A 15,748-nucleotide genomic window follows, 5' to 3' on the forward strand; every position below is an offset into this window, starting at 1 on the left:
CATGATGAAAAATCGATTTCCAACGTGTATTGTCACTACCCTCCCTTAAGAACTATAAGTCAAAGACTTCGTAATCGATATTAGAAAAAAGAAAAGTGATGGAGACTGACAGATAGTTTAGGCTCTTTGTCGATATTCTAAGACTACAGGCAATGCAAAATCACACAAGGGCTTTCCGGATTGAATTTTATTCTGTGCATAATCTTGCAGCGTTTTCACCGCAGGCTTCGCATATCTGTCGGTTTTCTGATGTATCGGCCACGTGATTCTTCAGTGAATAATTGCACGACACATAGATTTTTATTTGTTTGGCAACCGAAGGTATATAATTAAGAATAGGTTTGATAGTTACCCTTTATTTGAAAGTCAGTCTATCCTTCTTAAAAATGGATACAACATGCAGCCTTTAGCGTATCAGTTTTTAAAATGGTCGTGCCTTTTCGCTGATAATGATACTTGATAATTAGAAGGTAAAAGAAAACTAGGTAAAGTAGTGTAACAACTTCTTCAGAATGGAGTTATCGACAGCATTTCTAATTTAAAAACACCCACGATAATGGCATGGTAGTCGCTGTTCAAAAATGTTAAGTTTTCAGCAGTACCGTGCCAACGGATTACCATGCCAATGGAAAATACATTAGTCCCGGGGCCCAACTGCAGTGTTGCGCAACCAACCCTTGGCGACCGACTCTCTGACTTTTCATTCATCGTCTCCATGACGACATCGATCACGGAGGTTTTATTCGCTGAAAAAAGAAGGAAATTGATGTCACAAGTTGTTGGATGCAACGTTACATAAAGTTTGTTTAGGTATTCTCCTCAAACCCCAATACCCATTCATGACAACCATGCGAAGATCACAACCCACGTAAGCAAACTCGCAGTCGGGACACTTTCATCTTCTCCTAAAAAATTCATGGCAGGATATTTTGCCTAACGACTAATCAATAACACGGTATTATCCAATTTAGCAAGAAAGCGATAAGGCAGTGATTCAATTTCACATTAGCTACCTCTCTAAAGCTTTCTATATCACGTCAATTCTTGCGAGGCACCAAGCATTATAGTATCTCGTCACCTTGGTTATTATTGGCGTGTTTACGACGCTGTCATACGACGCTGTCATACGACGCCGCGTTTGATATAAATCACAACTAATAAGGCAAAGACGCCTATCATGATGTGAGTCCCAAGGTATTCCTGAAACATAGGAAAACAAGAGTTATCGTGACGTATGTCGATCAATCATTCATGTAAGCAGTGTCAATTTCTGTATAATGCTCAACAGTTTCATCTGATAATTTCCAACGATAATTTTAACTTAAAGACTGCTAGCCCCATGATGGTCGCACATTGAACCAGCGTATCTTTTTTTCGTTATCTTTGGCCAGTCACGTTTTTTCCTGCAACATCAGCAATCGGAACCGAACACTCCATCACCAGTAATTCTAGAGACATAATTGTGCGATGTTTGAATGGTGTACCTCCCTTATACAAACTATCTCCCTTCTCCCATACGTCTTAATGGACTCAAAACATTTAAAATATATTGCGTTTCTTCAAGTTGTCATTTATATATCATCCGATGCAATTATCGCCGTCATCGTTTTAATAAACGGAACAAAGTATATGACAAAAATCGTCATTAAGTGACACATTATCCGACACTGTGTACATTGCCCTTAAAGTTCCATGAAAAGTGTACTTTGAAATGTCTACCTTTCGGTGTCATTATCTGTTGTAATCGTTCTTTTAAAGTACGTCATCACTTTTATATAGATCTGACGCCCGGGTCTTGCGTTTGTGTTATCAGATCAATTGGCTTTCCGTGATGCGTGTCAAAGATGCCAAACAGATTCGGCAATCTGAGTTGTTTTATCGACATCTTTTCGGCCACCGTTTCACAATCGTCGCCTACGCTCAATAGCCTCTCTACGCTATCATGTTACTGTTTTTTATTTTTGGTCTTTAGTAAAAATGTTCATAAGTGTGGGTGGAATGTCCAAAATAATGCCACTGTCATTTTTATATGAGTCCTTCCTTCCTTATCTATACCCTTGTCAGACACTACAATTTCGTTTATGTCCCAATGTAGAAGGGTGGTGAATTGCCTGTAGTAATCTCGTTTTCTACCCGTATCAAATACTACCATAATTCCGGTGTATGTCACTCTGTAGAAGCGTGCTGAATTGCCCAGTGTGGAAATATCTGGTTGTATGCGCATATGAGCACGGCAGTATGTATTCACAAATTACATCCTCGCTCAGGTCGGTAAAGATTTAGCCTACTCTTCAATAATAACGGGCTCCGTTCAACATTGCACGCTGACATGTTGACAAGCCTAACAAAGAGTATTTCAAAACAAATTTGAGAGGAGACGAGAGGAATCAATACAACCATAGATAGCAAGTAATTTTCAAAATCATGTCATACGGCAAAATGTCAAAAGTTAACATAACGTATGTCCCTCGAGGTATTATGGTAGTGTCTATACCGGAACACCACAGCCATGCCATTCTTGGTATAATTCATGATTCATAACCTGTAAAATGTCAAAAAGAAACATAAAAAAATAACATACATTGCTGTCGTCGGTTGTGCGACATGTTATTTTATTGAACTTAAACTTGTAGCACGATTGGAATCATTTTAGCATAATTGGATGGCAATGAATGGCAACAGAAAAATTTGATCTACATTTTAATGTTTTTATCATGTCAAGACTTGTCGTAAGATGTCAATCATAACTGTTTCTGTGCCACAAATGACGTAAAGGTACTAAACTGAATAATAACCAGGCGGAATAATCCCTAATAATCCTTAAATAGCTCCAATTTGTTAACCACTTTGGTTACCATCAATCACACTAAATACCACGCAAGGTCAAGATTCACGACTTCCATCGCAGAATCTCGACAGATTACCAGCAATAAATGTTTTCACATTACTGCAATCAATCACATCTCCAAAACGGATGTTAAAACGAAGCGAATCAAAAATGATCGCGAACATTGCCCATTGGAGTATAACTAGACTAAGTTTCGGGACATTTTAATGACATTGAAATCCATCATTTGATTAAAATCGCGCTATGTTATGCATTCTTGCCACCTCTGTCGCAAACAATTCAAAATGCTAACATTAGCTTGGTCCATTGGGTACTCAAAAACTTACATTTGAAGAATGTGTGCTATTAGACATGCATTTAGATAATCTACGCTCCTTTATACCCAAGAAGTTTTAAACTGAAAAGCAAAGGGGCTCCTTTCTGAAGTGATACTCACTATACCTTACTGTGCAGTTGACAGCTAACTACAATAACAAAATCTTAAATTGGCGAAAAATGAGATTTCGGCAAGTTATACTTATAAATAAGTTGTCCAGCTTCAGCCACGACCAAGTTATTTTACCAGTAACATCAGATTCCCTGTAAGAATATTGTCCATAGAACAATGTCCCATCTTTCACCTGAAAACCATGATGATAGATAATTACGTCATAGAGTTTTGAGCAACGTCGACTCAAAGAAGTCTTACTAGTTCATTGTACACTTTTCATACTGATTGAGTTTTTGGTTTTTGGTTTCCAAAGCCTTCAAAATTACATGTGGAGTCCTTTCATTTATTGTAATCTACGAAATATGCCATGACTTACATGGGCACACAAAACGGACAATGCACTCAATCCTCTGTAGTATAAAAGACAACCACGTTTACCCTACTGAGAACACCGCCCCCACTACTGAATATGTGCATTTAATGCCATCTATTACTGTTAGAATTAATTGTTTTCTTTGTTGCTCTGTTTCTATTTCAGGATGAAAAGAATCAAATTATAACCATTAAATGCTGGCTGAGTCAGGTGAGTAAATATTTCATCACGAGTCTTTATTTAACCCTCGTTTCATTTGCCTGCCAAGCACGAATGCACCCCGAAAACTTTTGTTCCCCAATCAAAACTTTTCTTCACATTAAAAATGCTGACTCTATTATATCTTCTGTGAAATGTCATGGTAAATTTTAACCATGGAGTGATTTATTCATTATTTTTATAAAATTTGTCAACGAAATCTAAAAATTAATGATTGCCAATGAATGCATTACGTGTTGTAGTATTATATGACATCAATAATTTTGAGTAGGTTAATAAATACGCGCCCCGTTATGAATAATGTTCTCGTTCCAAACACTTTGTCGCCAACATTATTCCCTCTTTCCTACTTGAATTGGTTATTTTACAATCATACAGCCTAGACGCCTTTACTTCTCAAATGTTTTATAACAACTTTGGAGTTAAGAACCATCATAATCCTTTTAGCGTACGTAAAAAGGGTATCGAAACTCTGGTTTTCAAAAGAGGTTAAAGGTCTTTGAATTTCAGTACTGACAGCTCAACGATTTAAAGTCTTCTCTGGCAATCTGACGGCAACGGCAGGTTCTTGTGTCCACCAGTAACAAACGTGTAAATTGAAAGGTGAACGTTAACATGTAAACCAGCGAAGGCTTGCTGACTCGAAACGGAAGCCATATATCACAGATCAGCCCATATCTTTCCATGATGATAAATAAACAAGAGGAAGTAGTCAGCTGGGTGAGATGAATCTTTGATGATCGAGAATTTGCAAACTTGCTTGAGATACGAATCGACTGTAAAGGTACTGGGTTAATCTAAAAGCTAGTTTAACTTCTTCGAGATTAAATAGGAATAGAGTGTTAAAATAGAGTGTACACATGCGCCTTTCAGCGACTCAGACTTTTGACTAATAATATTCGCAAAATTGCTCGGGAAACAAATTTAATACAACGGTGCGGTGCTGGGTTAATTTAAAAGCTAGTTTCTCCGATATTAAATAGAATCTGATCTAGAGTATAATGAACACGCGCGCATTTAATCTACCTTCAAGGACAAAACATCCAATCATTGCACTGCAATCATGAGCCAGAACAAAATTTCTATAAAATGTTATTTTACGGATTACTCTCTGAAAAGTCGATGATTACAGCTGTTGAAAATATCTCCTTTTTCGCAAAATTCTTCCTGTACGACTTTCTTGATCGTTGATTTTCATATGCAAATATCAGTAAATTTCATAACTTCCTCTTAAATTAAGCAAAACACGTGGTATATACAAAAATTAATAGACTCGTGATGGTGCCAAACAAGAAGACCCTTTCGCGACACTAGTAGATCGAATGTCCTGTTTTGCCGACGTGTACTCCTCACGACTCCTGCCGTCTGAAAAAAGTAATCTCAGTACACGCTGAACAAATACTTGATATCTGTACCAGCCAAAATGCACTTAATGGCGCAAATACACTCTTATCTGCCTTACACAGCAGATACATAGTGGATACGCGTCTTCTAGATGGTTTTGATTTTCAAAGTTATTCCAAGAGTAATTTCTTTTCGTCTTTGGTTCCCAAGGGTGTGTGCTTTTATTGACTCAGCCTTTAGTTTATCTTCCCACATAGAAATAAATATTCTGCTTCCTCAAATTACCTAGGTTAATATTGAGGTATCTGTATCTTCATACAGCTTTGCCTTGCAATCGATTTTTTGTCTGCGTTTTATGATCTCCTGGCTTTTAAAAATTGTTCCCATGGCGCAGCACTGTAGCCCGTTATTGAAAAACGAGATCGCTTTAATAAAGCATTTATTGACTTTCGTGTCGTCCTTGTCGCCTTTTATTGCGGATTCAAAAACTTGGAGCAAGCAATAAAGGGGGCTCAAAGAAAAAGTATAGTGCGCTGTTGTATCACCGACTTTGTAGAAACGTTGAGCTGAGGCGGGGCGCTATGGACAAATCAGTTATCGTTAGGACTGCTAGCACGGCCTGTTATACTAAATAATCGATCGTAATCCATGTTATGAGAAAAGTTAAGAAGTACAAGACAAGAATAATCATCACCAACACCGTGGTAATAAACATTTTAGTGTGAGATATTAGAATGTGATCGGTTCATGTGACATGAGAGCTATAGAGGCTGTTTGAATATTTGAATATAATATATATATATTATATATATATTATATATATATATATATATATATTATTTATATATCACATATTAAAATTATATATATATATAAATTATGTATATAAATTATAGTAATTTTTGGTGTATGAGCTGGCTCTCGAAATAAATAAATAAATAAATAAATAAATAATATATATGTGTGTATGTGTCTGTGTGTCTGTGTGTAATGTATGTATGTATGTATGTATGTATGTATGTATGTATGTATGTATGTATGTATGTATGTATGTATGTATGTGGATGGATGGATTGATGGATGGGTGGATAGATGATATGTATTACTGATTACCACTTGGCAATTCTGGCAGTATTCTACATACCACGTAACGGCGCAATATATTTGCTGAACCTATACCTGTGGACTCAAAAAGTCAGACCATGTTACATCTTACAGAAATTCAGTCAACTAGCCAATTATCCAGGAAAGGCACGACCAACACTTAAAAAATCTAGTTCACAAATATATCAACAACAAAGTTCCTGTCTACTTGTCTGACCTTCTCACAAAAAATTCAACGATTCACCAGTATAACACCAGAAGTAAATATCATGTTTCTAAAGCCCACAGTCGCTCATTCAAATATCATTCATCAATCATGGCCAATACTATAATTTAAACTTCTTTACTGTGCCTGTTTATTCTTTTTTGAGCCATTTCTTGACCGATCTGCATGTCAACTTCTTGCGCTTGTTTTAATTGAATGTATGATGCTCACCAACTTTTTATGCTAATTTTTCGATGTGTAGTTTTATAACTTTTTAACTACTGCTCTTTTATTGAGTTATTTATTTATCTTTATTCTGTATATTTCCATGTATTTTATTCAATGCATGAAAATCCATTTATGGATGCATTGACTTGAAGTAATAAAATTACAAAATTAAAAAATTATACAAAATCACAATATTGCCAAAGGAAATAAGGAATGCTTTGTTTTTCCTTGTTCAGTCGATTTCTTGTTTCCGTGGTTGGTAAATCTCACTTCTTAATGACAAAATGGACTTAAAGTTTTCTGGATGGGTATGACGTATATGTGATTAAGACTAATTTCCATAATTTACTTTTTAAAAAGACAATTATGTAAATCCAGTAATCTGTTCCTAATTTGATGAACCCCACTTAGGGTAATTATACAATAATGTACTATTATTAATGACACTGTGTACTATTATTAATGACACTGTAGGGTGCTTTGTCAATGAATTCCTATACTTGTATTTTTACAAAACTTTTGGGGACACAGTTCCTTGTATCAGAAGAACGGAACGCAATGTTAAAACGTGATTTTTAGATTTGCACATAAAACGTTCAGTCTGGCTGGATGTCGCCGTGCTTGAAATACGAAAAATGCTGGTTGCATAAGCAATTATTCATTGCACATCGAGATATGAATCAAGAGAAATTGCACGCAATCCGATCGGGTTTGCCTTCGATCTTAGAAATGGTGTCAAATATGTCATCATTTGTTATTCATGATTTGAGGAATATCATACACAAGGGAGACACTTGAGTCTCACCTTGATTTACTACATTAAGGTATAGTACCCGCTTCGAAAGTGAAATACTTGAACTTGCCCACTACGGCCCAAAAGTATGCCTCAGTGTACGGTATTCCGCGAAGCATAATTTCTATCGAACAGCTCTCTCAGCCGGTCGCTATTGACAACGGCGAACATTGTATCAATTCATTTTCAATAGATTATCGATCGAAAATCTGTTTGGGCGCCGCTTGTGCCGGGCGCTCGTGTGTTGAGGTCACGTCATAAACATTTCCACAATAACCCATGTATTGACTTACACACTTTAACATCAAGGTATCCCTTGGTTTCCTAGACTGGCAGTAAATTTACGACACTTGTTTCAGTTTTGGTGATACTTTTACGTACGTTTCAGCACATTTTGGCGCACCTCGGCGTAGTTTGGCGCCATTGTGAATTGGGGACTACACGCGAGTGAGCGAGACAACAATGTATCAATTTCGGACAAAAGGATATCGATCGATAACGTTCACTGCACGATTACAGTGGAGACTCTACGCCCGTTCGCCTATGTTCTGTGTTATTTTTGCAGTTTACTGGAATTTTCATAGTTGATATTCGCCAAAATTTGTTATAAATTACAACAACCTGTCTGGTATTTGGTCTGTACAATTTAGGAGACGCTAACCGAGTAAAATGGGTCAATATTAGACCCTGATTCTGCACATGCAAACGCCGTAAGATCGCCATTTTATTGAGGGCAAGAGCAAAAATTCAGCGATCGGAAAAATAAAATGCAACTAAAACAAGTTTCGTCGAGAAATTCAAAAAACTAAAACGACAGCAATTTTGTATATATATCAAGGAAACACCGTGCCACTTTTCACTATAATTGGTTCAGAATTGAGAAATTTGAACGAGCGAGAGTTGTACGGTCTGTTCAGTACATTATACGCCATTGTTTTCTATGGGTAAGCGAGCAGATTAGACACATCGTAAAATGAAAAATACATCTGAAAAAACCGTTGGTTTAACTTTTTCGTTTCGCTGTTATTTTTTATAATATTTGGTATGACACATATCATGAAGGGTAACTAAAACTCTATGGTTTTATTTTTTTGAGTTTCCCTCTTATTTTTATGAAATGACGAGTTGAAGATAGTTTTGCTGTTGACTGTGCTTTTAGGGATGGACCATTAGACCTTGGGAGGGGGGGTGGTCACAATGACATTGTGAAATTTTTTTTTTTACTTTTGTAAATTTCTGAATTTTTTTTTTTCCAATTAAGATTAGCTGTGAAAATTTTTTTTTTCAGAGTAAATTTTCAGATTTATAATTTTTTTTTAGATCGTCGCTGTCTGAAGATAATGAGGGCAAAGATGTGGTGCCACCACAAGCGGCCACGCAAGCGGTCAAGGGGGGGGGGGGTTGGGGTTCAGGAGAGGGGTGTCCCCCTGCTGCTGTTGGAGCTTTTGAAAATAGAGATTAAAATGGTGTTATTTGGTGGCACTTGGAGAGTATTTTTGCGGGGGGAGGTCAGGAAGGGGTGTCCCCCTCCTGCCGTTGGAGCTTTTGAAAAATAGAGATTAAAATGGTGTTATTTGGTGGCACTTGGGGAGTATTTTTGCGGGGGGGGTCAGGAGGGGGTGTCCCCTCCTGCCGTTGGAGCTTTTGAAAAATAGAGATTAAAATGGTGTTATTTGGTGGCACTTGGGGAGTATTTTTGCGGGGGGTGGTCAGGAGGGGTTTCCCCCTCCTGCTGTTGGAGCTTTTGAAAAATAGAGATAAAAATGGTGTTATTTGGTGGCACTTTGGGAGCATTTTTTTCGGATAACACATCTTCCTCTGAAACATGGTCTTCTTGCTCCTCAGTAGCTTCCTATAAGTTTTGAAAATTGACTATTTTGGTTTCCTGGCTTCCCTTTCTACTGCGTGGTGAAATGCCTACATTCACCCCACCAAACATCATGCATATCTCATGATTTACAATTGATTTTGACAAGCTGAGAAGCTAAAATAAGCTAAATAATATAGTTAAATTTGCATATTTGTGTTTTTAGAGCAATTGATGCACTTTTTGATCAAAACATCTATTTCGCTGTAGCAGCATGTCAAATTGATTGGATGTGTATAGATGTGTTGAAATTTCAATATTTGTCTTTTAGGGCAATTTATGCCATTCATGGTCAAAAAATCTGTATTCTCTGAAAGGGCTTGTCCAATTTCTTTGAAATTTGCTACACAAAAACGATTATTCATGCAGATTTATTCAGTATTTGCTATCGAGAAACTTTCAAAGTTCAACCCTTTTGTGTGTTTTTGTGTTGGGATTTGTTGGATAGATGGCATTCTACATAGTGTATTGTTGAATGTTAAACATGTGTTGCTGTTGTTTTTGAGGCTGTTTTTGAGAAAAAAGAATTGAAAATGCCTTTTTAAAGCAAAATAATACATATTATATAATGACTTGATATGTTGTTTTATTACTATTGACGTGTTTCTACTTGTTCACCCATTCTTGCATTCATCATTGCAATAAAATGCTGTGAAAAAAATGAAACTGATGTAGCCTGCATCTGTTTACCTTGATCTTAAAAGGCAAATACAACTTTCTGTCTTGACAACCATACCATAGTTTCAATGTTTTACCTAGTGTACCTGCTTGGTTTGTACGCAGGAAACAAGTAGAAAACAGGCTCTATAATTTCATAATTTTCAAGTGATCAGAATACAAAGTCCTGAAAAGCTAAGATAATCACAACTTCCAGTATAAGGGATACAGTCACTCTAAATGTATAAATTACAATTAAAAATGTGCCTGGAGGATGTACTAAAAATACAGAAAGTTGCTTTCTGTCGGTAAAATCTAAAAAAATTCAAAATTTTAAAGACTTTTGCAGATTTTTTTTTTACGCCTTTGTCTTCTGATTTATTTTTTTTTTATTTTGCAAACTAGTTTGAAGATTTTTTTTTTCCTAACTTTTTGCTCTGAAAATTTTTTTTTTCTGTTTTTGACCACCCCCCTCCCAAGATCTAATGGTCCGTCCCTTACTTGATTTTGCATATGTCTGTTATCGCTTACGTATTTTTGGAATTCCCTCGTGAAATTCTTCCCAAAATATTGTAATTGTTAGGGCAGCATATACGGGAAATAGGACCTGTTGCTTTTTCATTAATATTTAGATGTGCAGCAAGGAAATACGGCGAGATTTTCTACATGACGCGGGAGGTGAAATTGACTCTCTGAACGCGCACGCCACCTATGTGTGGCGAAAATTCGGGACGCTATTACCGTACAAAATGGGGCGCCTTTGGGCCGTAGTTGCCTCGAACTTTCCTCAATGAAACTTTGACCCGTTCTCTTACCAAATCAAGAATAAAAATCGGGGGTCATCGTGCAAACTTTGGTACCAGAGAAACAAATTACCCAATATTTACCGATGTTTGAATTTCAAAATGGCTGCCGTCCCTTTGTTAATTCTATGGAGAAATGTACAATTTTCGGTTTTAAAATGAGCACCTACAAGTGGTATATCAGAAAAGAAATGTAAAAGTTTGAGAGTTCGAATATCCGTCCTCGAGGCGCATTCTACCTTAATTTTAGAAATCATCATATCTGACCGAAACACTGTCAATTGTACGACAAACCGTCGTCTATGATTGTCTTGTCCAGCTTTTATCCGCAGTATTAAGAAAAGCTTAGGAGGATAACTTTTTAAAGATGGCTGGTCCTTCGTATACAATGATTACTCAACGTAAATAGCTGCGAGCATGGTTTCTTGACGTCGGGCTGACGCGTTTACAGAGTTGATTGCTGGAAAGACATGAACGAGTCTAACACTGCGATGTGAAGTTGCTAATTTGACGCCGACAAGATGATATGCATTTTTAAAAAGTTTCTATTAATTTTTTAATATATTGCAGATTAGGAAAGCAAAGTCGCATATATTTGATCGTAATACGTCGGTAGCATAAATTCTATCTATTAGTGTGCATGCTCTCCCGGGGACAACACAAACCAGCAGAATTAATAGAATGTAATGAGTGATAAGGCTTCTCTGCTTTTACGAGCGAACAAAAACAGCATTTCTTTTGTCAAAAGGATGAGTTTCTAGTTTTATGTTGCAACCCACGGGACTTTTGATAGGACGTTTGGTAGATTCCATTACTCCGCGGCTTAGCTGATATAGGCCGGTGTAAGACATCGAAGTGACGAAATCTGAGGTGAAGTGATAATGAATCTGGTGTTTGGATATTGCCTGTCACGTTAGAGGAAAGTCGCTCGGTGACGCTGCGCTGTCAGAAAAACAAAAGAATAGCACAGCTAGCTCTAGTGGTAAGGGGCTAGGCAGAAATGACGCTGCGCGAAAAAATGGTGACCTTTCAAAAGTGTTGAAGGAAAAATAGTGACCCTCCCTAATTTTCACTCCCGGAAAAAGTGACACCCCGCGTAAATTTTACTTTTGTTAAGGGAAATTTATGATAATTCGCAATATAATCCACAATGTATCGTGATTTGATTTTTTGGTGAAATTCCGATTTAAAGTTTTTGTACACGTATGCACTGTCAGTCACCCTATTCTTGCCAAGTTCATTTAGATTTAGTTAAAATAAGCAATGCGTAGTGGTTAATTTCGTATGTGTGCATATATCCTGACTAGCTCCCACTTGATTTACATAAAATGGTGACCGTCACCTCAAATGAATGAACAAAATTTCACGATTAAAAGTAACTAAATAAATTGCGCATGTGCAGTGCACAGGCAAGTGTGGCTCGCGTTGAGAGTTCGGATTTGCGCATGCAACATGCTCATGTGTTATAGTAATTTTCATTTTTTAATATTAATCTTGTATACCAGATTCTTGACTTTTGTAAACACGTTTGTGGAATGTCTATCATCATTTTGAACGCAATTTCCGACGGAACTTACAATCCCGAGCTCTAGAGCGAGAATATATCAGACTCGTGACTGTTCACATGTAGATAGTATATGTCGGTTGCTGTTGTGATCAATTTTTATGGACAATTATCGTATGAAATAAACATAAACTTAACGACCCGCGCTCTCACGTTTTCTCAACATCAGCAACCGATCTAATCACGTAAACATGCGATTTTGATGGAAGATCCCGTAAATAGATTCCCAATACCTTGATTTGAAAATTACACATAATTAATTCAAATCTCAAGAGACAGTTAATGCCCAAAATATGAATTCATTTTCATTCATAGCGCGAGACTGTCATAATTAATTTAGAGAGTGGTTCAGACGCATTGAAAACAAATTATGTCATCAAATGGTGATTGGTACAAACAGGTTTGCCATGCATTTCAGTCACTTCCAGGTACCTATTAGTAGAACATGCATTTGTCAGTGATATTTTGAGTGGCTAGCAAAAGAATGTGCAGACAGATAGATTACGGCTATTTTTACCGATGAACGGAACGCCTGGCTGCACAGGTCTCCCCTGTGCAGAATATTGATGGTTTTGGTCGCGTGCCTCGCGGTGATCACTCGTACGGCCTTACCGTGGTTACAAAATTCCTGACGAGTTTTACTATTTTCACTGTTTAGATAACCCCAGTCCGGATATTCTCTCTGTAATCTTCATTGCGGTGTTTTCCTGAGGCATGTATCTTATTGAGTAACATAGCGGTATCCGTGGAACAAACCCCCCCCCCCCCCCACATGTTCACGTTTAATGTGTTCTTATTTGTCAAAGCATTTCTGCAGAGCATCGCTGACTCAGCGGTCTGCAGGAATCTGGTCATTTGAGCCATGTCATCTTTCATGTCGGACTGAAACGGAATTGACACATCCGACTGGCAGAATCTGTGATCTGGAATCCGATAGCTCTTGATAGAATGTTTGAAATAATTTTGATAGTCTCCCCTCTCCCCTAAAGATGAAGGAACCCTTGTTAAGTTTGGCCAGCGGGTAACCGTGCTCAACCATTCTGAGCTGACCTTCGTGAGCTCTGTGCCACTGCACTGATCCAACACTCCCACCACCTCCAAGAAGACATTGGCGCAAAGACTTGGAACCGCAAGTGGATGACAGAGGGCGCTCAATGACAAAATGGTCGTGAGAGGCTGTGGATAATTAAATTAGGGGTGTCTGTCACATGATTGCAGCAGATGCATGAAACCTAAGTTACAGATACTATTACTTTCTACTTCAAGTAATTTTATGTTTATGAAGCTCTGCTCTTTGCATTGAGCACTTTTCATTTTTCAGATAAAATCTGTACGCTTATATATATATATATATATATATATATATATATATATATATATATATATATATATATATATATATATATATATATATATATATATATATATATATATATATATTATATATATATATATATATATATATATATATATATGTTCGACTGTGGTTTTTCAGGTTGTCCCCAGTGTTGTCGGTGGCGTGGTTATGATATATTCGTTTATAAGGTATTACACACGTACCAATCTGCTGGTTCAAATTCAAACTTTTTGTTCTGTAGCACCTGAGGAAGTCCTACTTTTAGGACGAAACGTTATGCAGATATAATAAACTATTTGAACCAGTGAACCAGCAGATTGGTACGTTTGTAATACCTTATAAACGAATATACATACATACATATATATATATATATATATATATATATATATATATATATATATATATATATATATATGATGCTGTATTTGATACTTTTATCAATTTATTCATCCATTCATCTTTATTAAGCAGAAATGGATTGACGAATACTTATCTTGGGACCCTAGTTACTACGGTGGGATGATGCAGATTCAAATCCCGATCAGCGAGATTTGGCAACCGGACATTACTTTATTCGGGAGGTAAGGGCAGTGAAGCTACAGACTAGGTGTCATATATGGTTGATGATGAGGTTATTGCATAGGGAACTTAACTATGCGTTCAAGGGTAGTTATGCGATACCGGACAATAAACCACTTCAATGTGGCGGTGATGTAAGATAGGATAGAACCGTATCTATATATTTATGATGCTCTGAGGTGATGAGGCCGCAAATGCTTGCCATGACGTCACAAACAATCATGAGATGATTATAAAGGTCATGATGATCATGATGGTGATCGTGAAAATGGCACTGATTATGATTGTTGTTGTTGTTGTTGTTGTTGTTGTTGTTGTTGTTTTATGATCTTTCGTGAATACTTTAGACCATGATGCATACATGGTGATGTAAACAGAGTCCTGTTTGTATGCTCTAACGCGGACAGGACAATTGTCAAATTATACAACGATATTTCCTCGTGCAGTTGGCTAAAGTTTACCTTCTTTTCCGTTGACAATTTAGCGTCACTGAGGAATTCGTCAGACACTACGATACGGATGCCATCGTCGAATATAACGGTCTGGTGACGTCTCTCCAGCCGTTCGTCATACGGGCCACCTGCGCCATCGACGCCACCTTCTTCCCCTTCGACGAACAGGAGTGCAAGTTGAAGTTCGCCTCGTGGAGTTACGACATCAAGTATATCGACATGGAGAGGGACAACGCCAGTAACACGGATCGCTTCATCCCAAACGGTGAATGGGAACTAGTGGGAATGCCCATCAGAAGGAACGTTGCTATGTATGTCTGCTGCCCGGATCCTTTCCCCGATGTGACGTATGTAATCCACCTGAGAAGAAGGTCTCTCTTCTATGTCTTTAACATCATATTCCCATCATTTCTGGCCTGCCTATTGGTGGCGGTTGGTTTCTACTTGCCCTCTGATTCCGGGGAGAGGATTACGCTGTGCTGTCACTAGTATACTGTCACAGTTTGTCTTCTTGACAATCGTGGGAGATTTCATGCCGCCAAATTCGGAATATATACCTCATCTACGTGAGTATTGCCTAAGGATCTTACTGCATGTTTGTTGACCCGTGTAGTTCCCAGTATATCCCCTTTGTATAAGGTTGCTATGTACCATTTAACGTGTTCTGTCTCCAGTGTATCCCCTTTGTAGATTTTTGAAGATTAGTACATTTACCGTGTAATTTATTTGTCAAGTAGTAGCGACAAAAATGGAACATATAATGCTACATGTAACTCGACGATATTCATGATGATGATAATGATGATGATAATGATGATGATGATGATGATGATGATGATGATTTCAAAAGTCGTCGTTCTTACGAGAAAAGCAAAATACTTTAAACACTTTTAAATTAGCAAGAAAATCAACATTTGTGTGA

General features: G+C 37.4%; 1 protein-coding gene across 1 annotated transcript in view; it reads left to right on the plus strand.

Moving 5' to 3' along the window:
- Positions 1 to 15,748, plus strand: part of LOC139121443 (neuronal acetylcholine receptor subunit alpha-9-I-like) — a 75,150-nt gene that overhangs the window by 53,267 nt on the left and 6,135 nt on the right. The window contains exons 4-6 of the mRNA XM_070686310.1: positions 3,817 to 3,861; positions 14,267 to 14,376; positions 14,859 to 15,392. Of these exons, the coding sequence (XP_070542411.1) occupies positions 3,817 to 3,861; positions 14,267 to 14,376; positions 14,859 to 15,315 (612 nt within the window). The 3' untranslated portion in view covers positions 15,316 to 15,392. The remainder of the gene's footprint in view (positions 1 to 3,816; positions 3,862 to 14,266; positions 14,377 to 14,858; positions 15,393 to 15,748) is intronic.

The sequence above is a fragment of the Ptychodera flava genome, chromosome 21 (assembly GCF_041260155.1).
Source record: "Ptychodera flava strain L36383 chromosome 21, AS_Pfla_20210202, whole genome shotgun sequence".
NCBI classification, from domain to species: domain Eukaryota; kingdom Metazoa; phylum Hemichordata; class Enteropneusta; family Ptychoderidae; genus Ptychodera; species Ptychodera flava.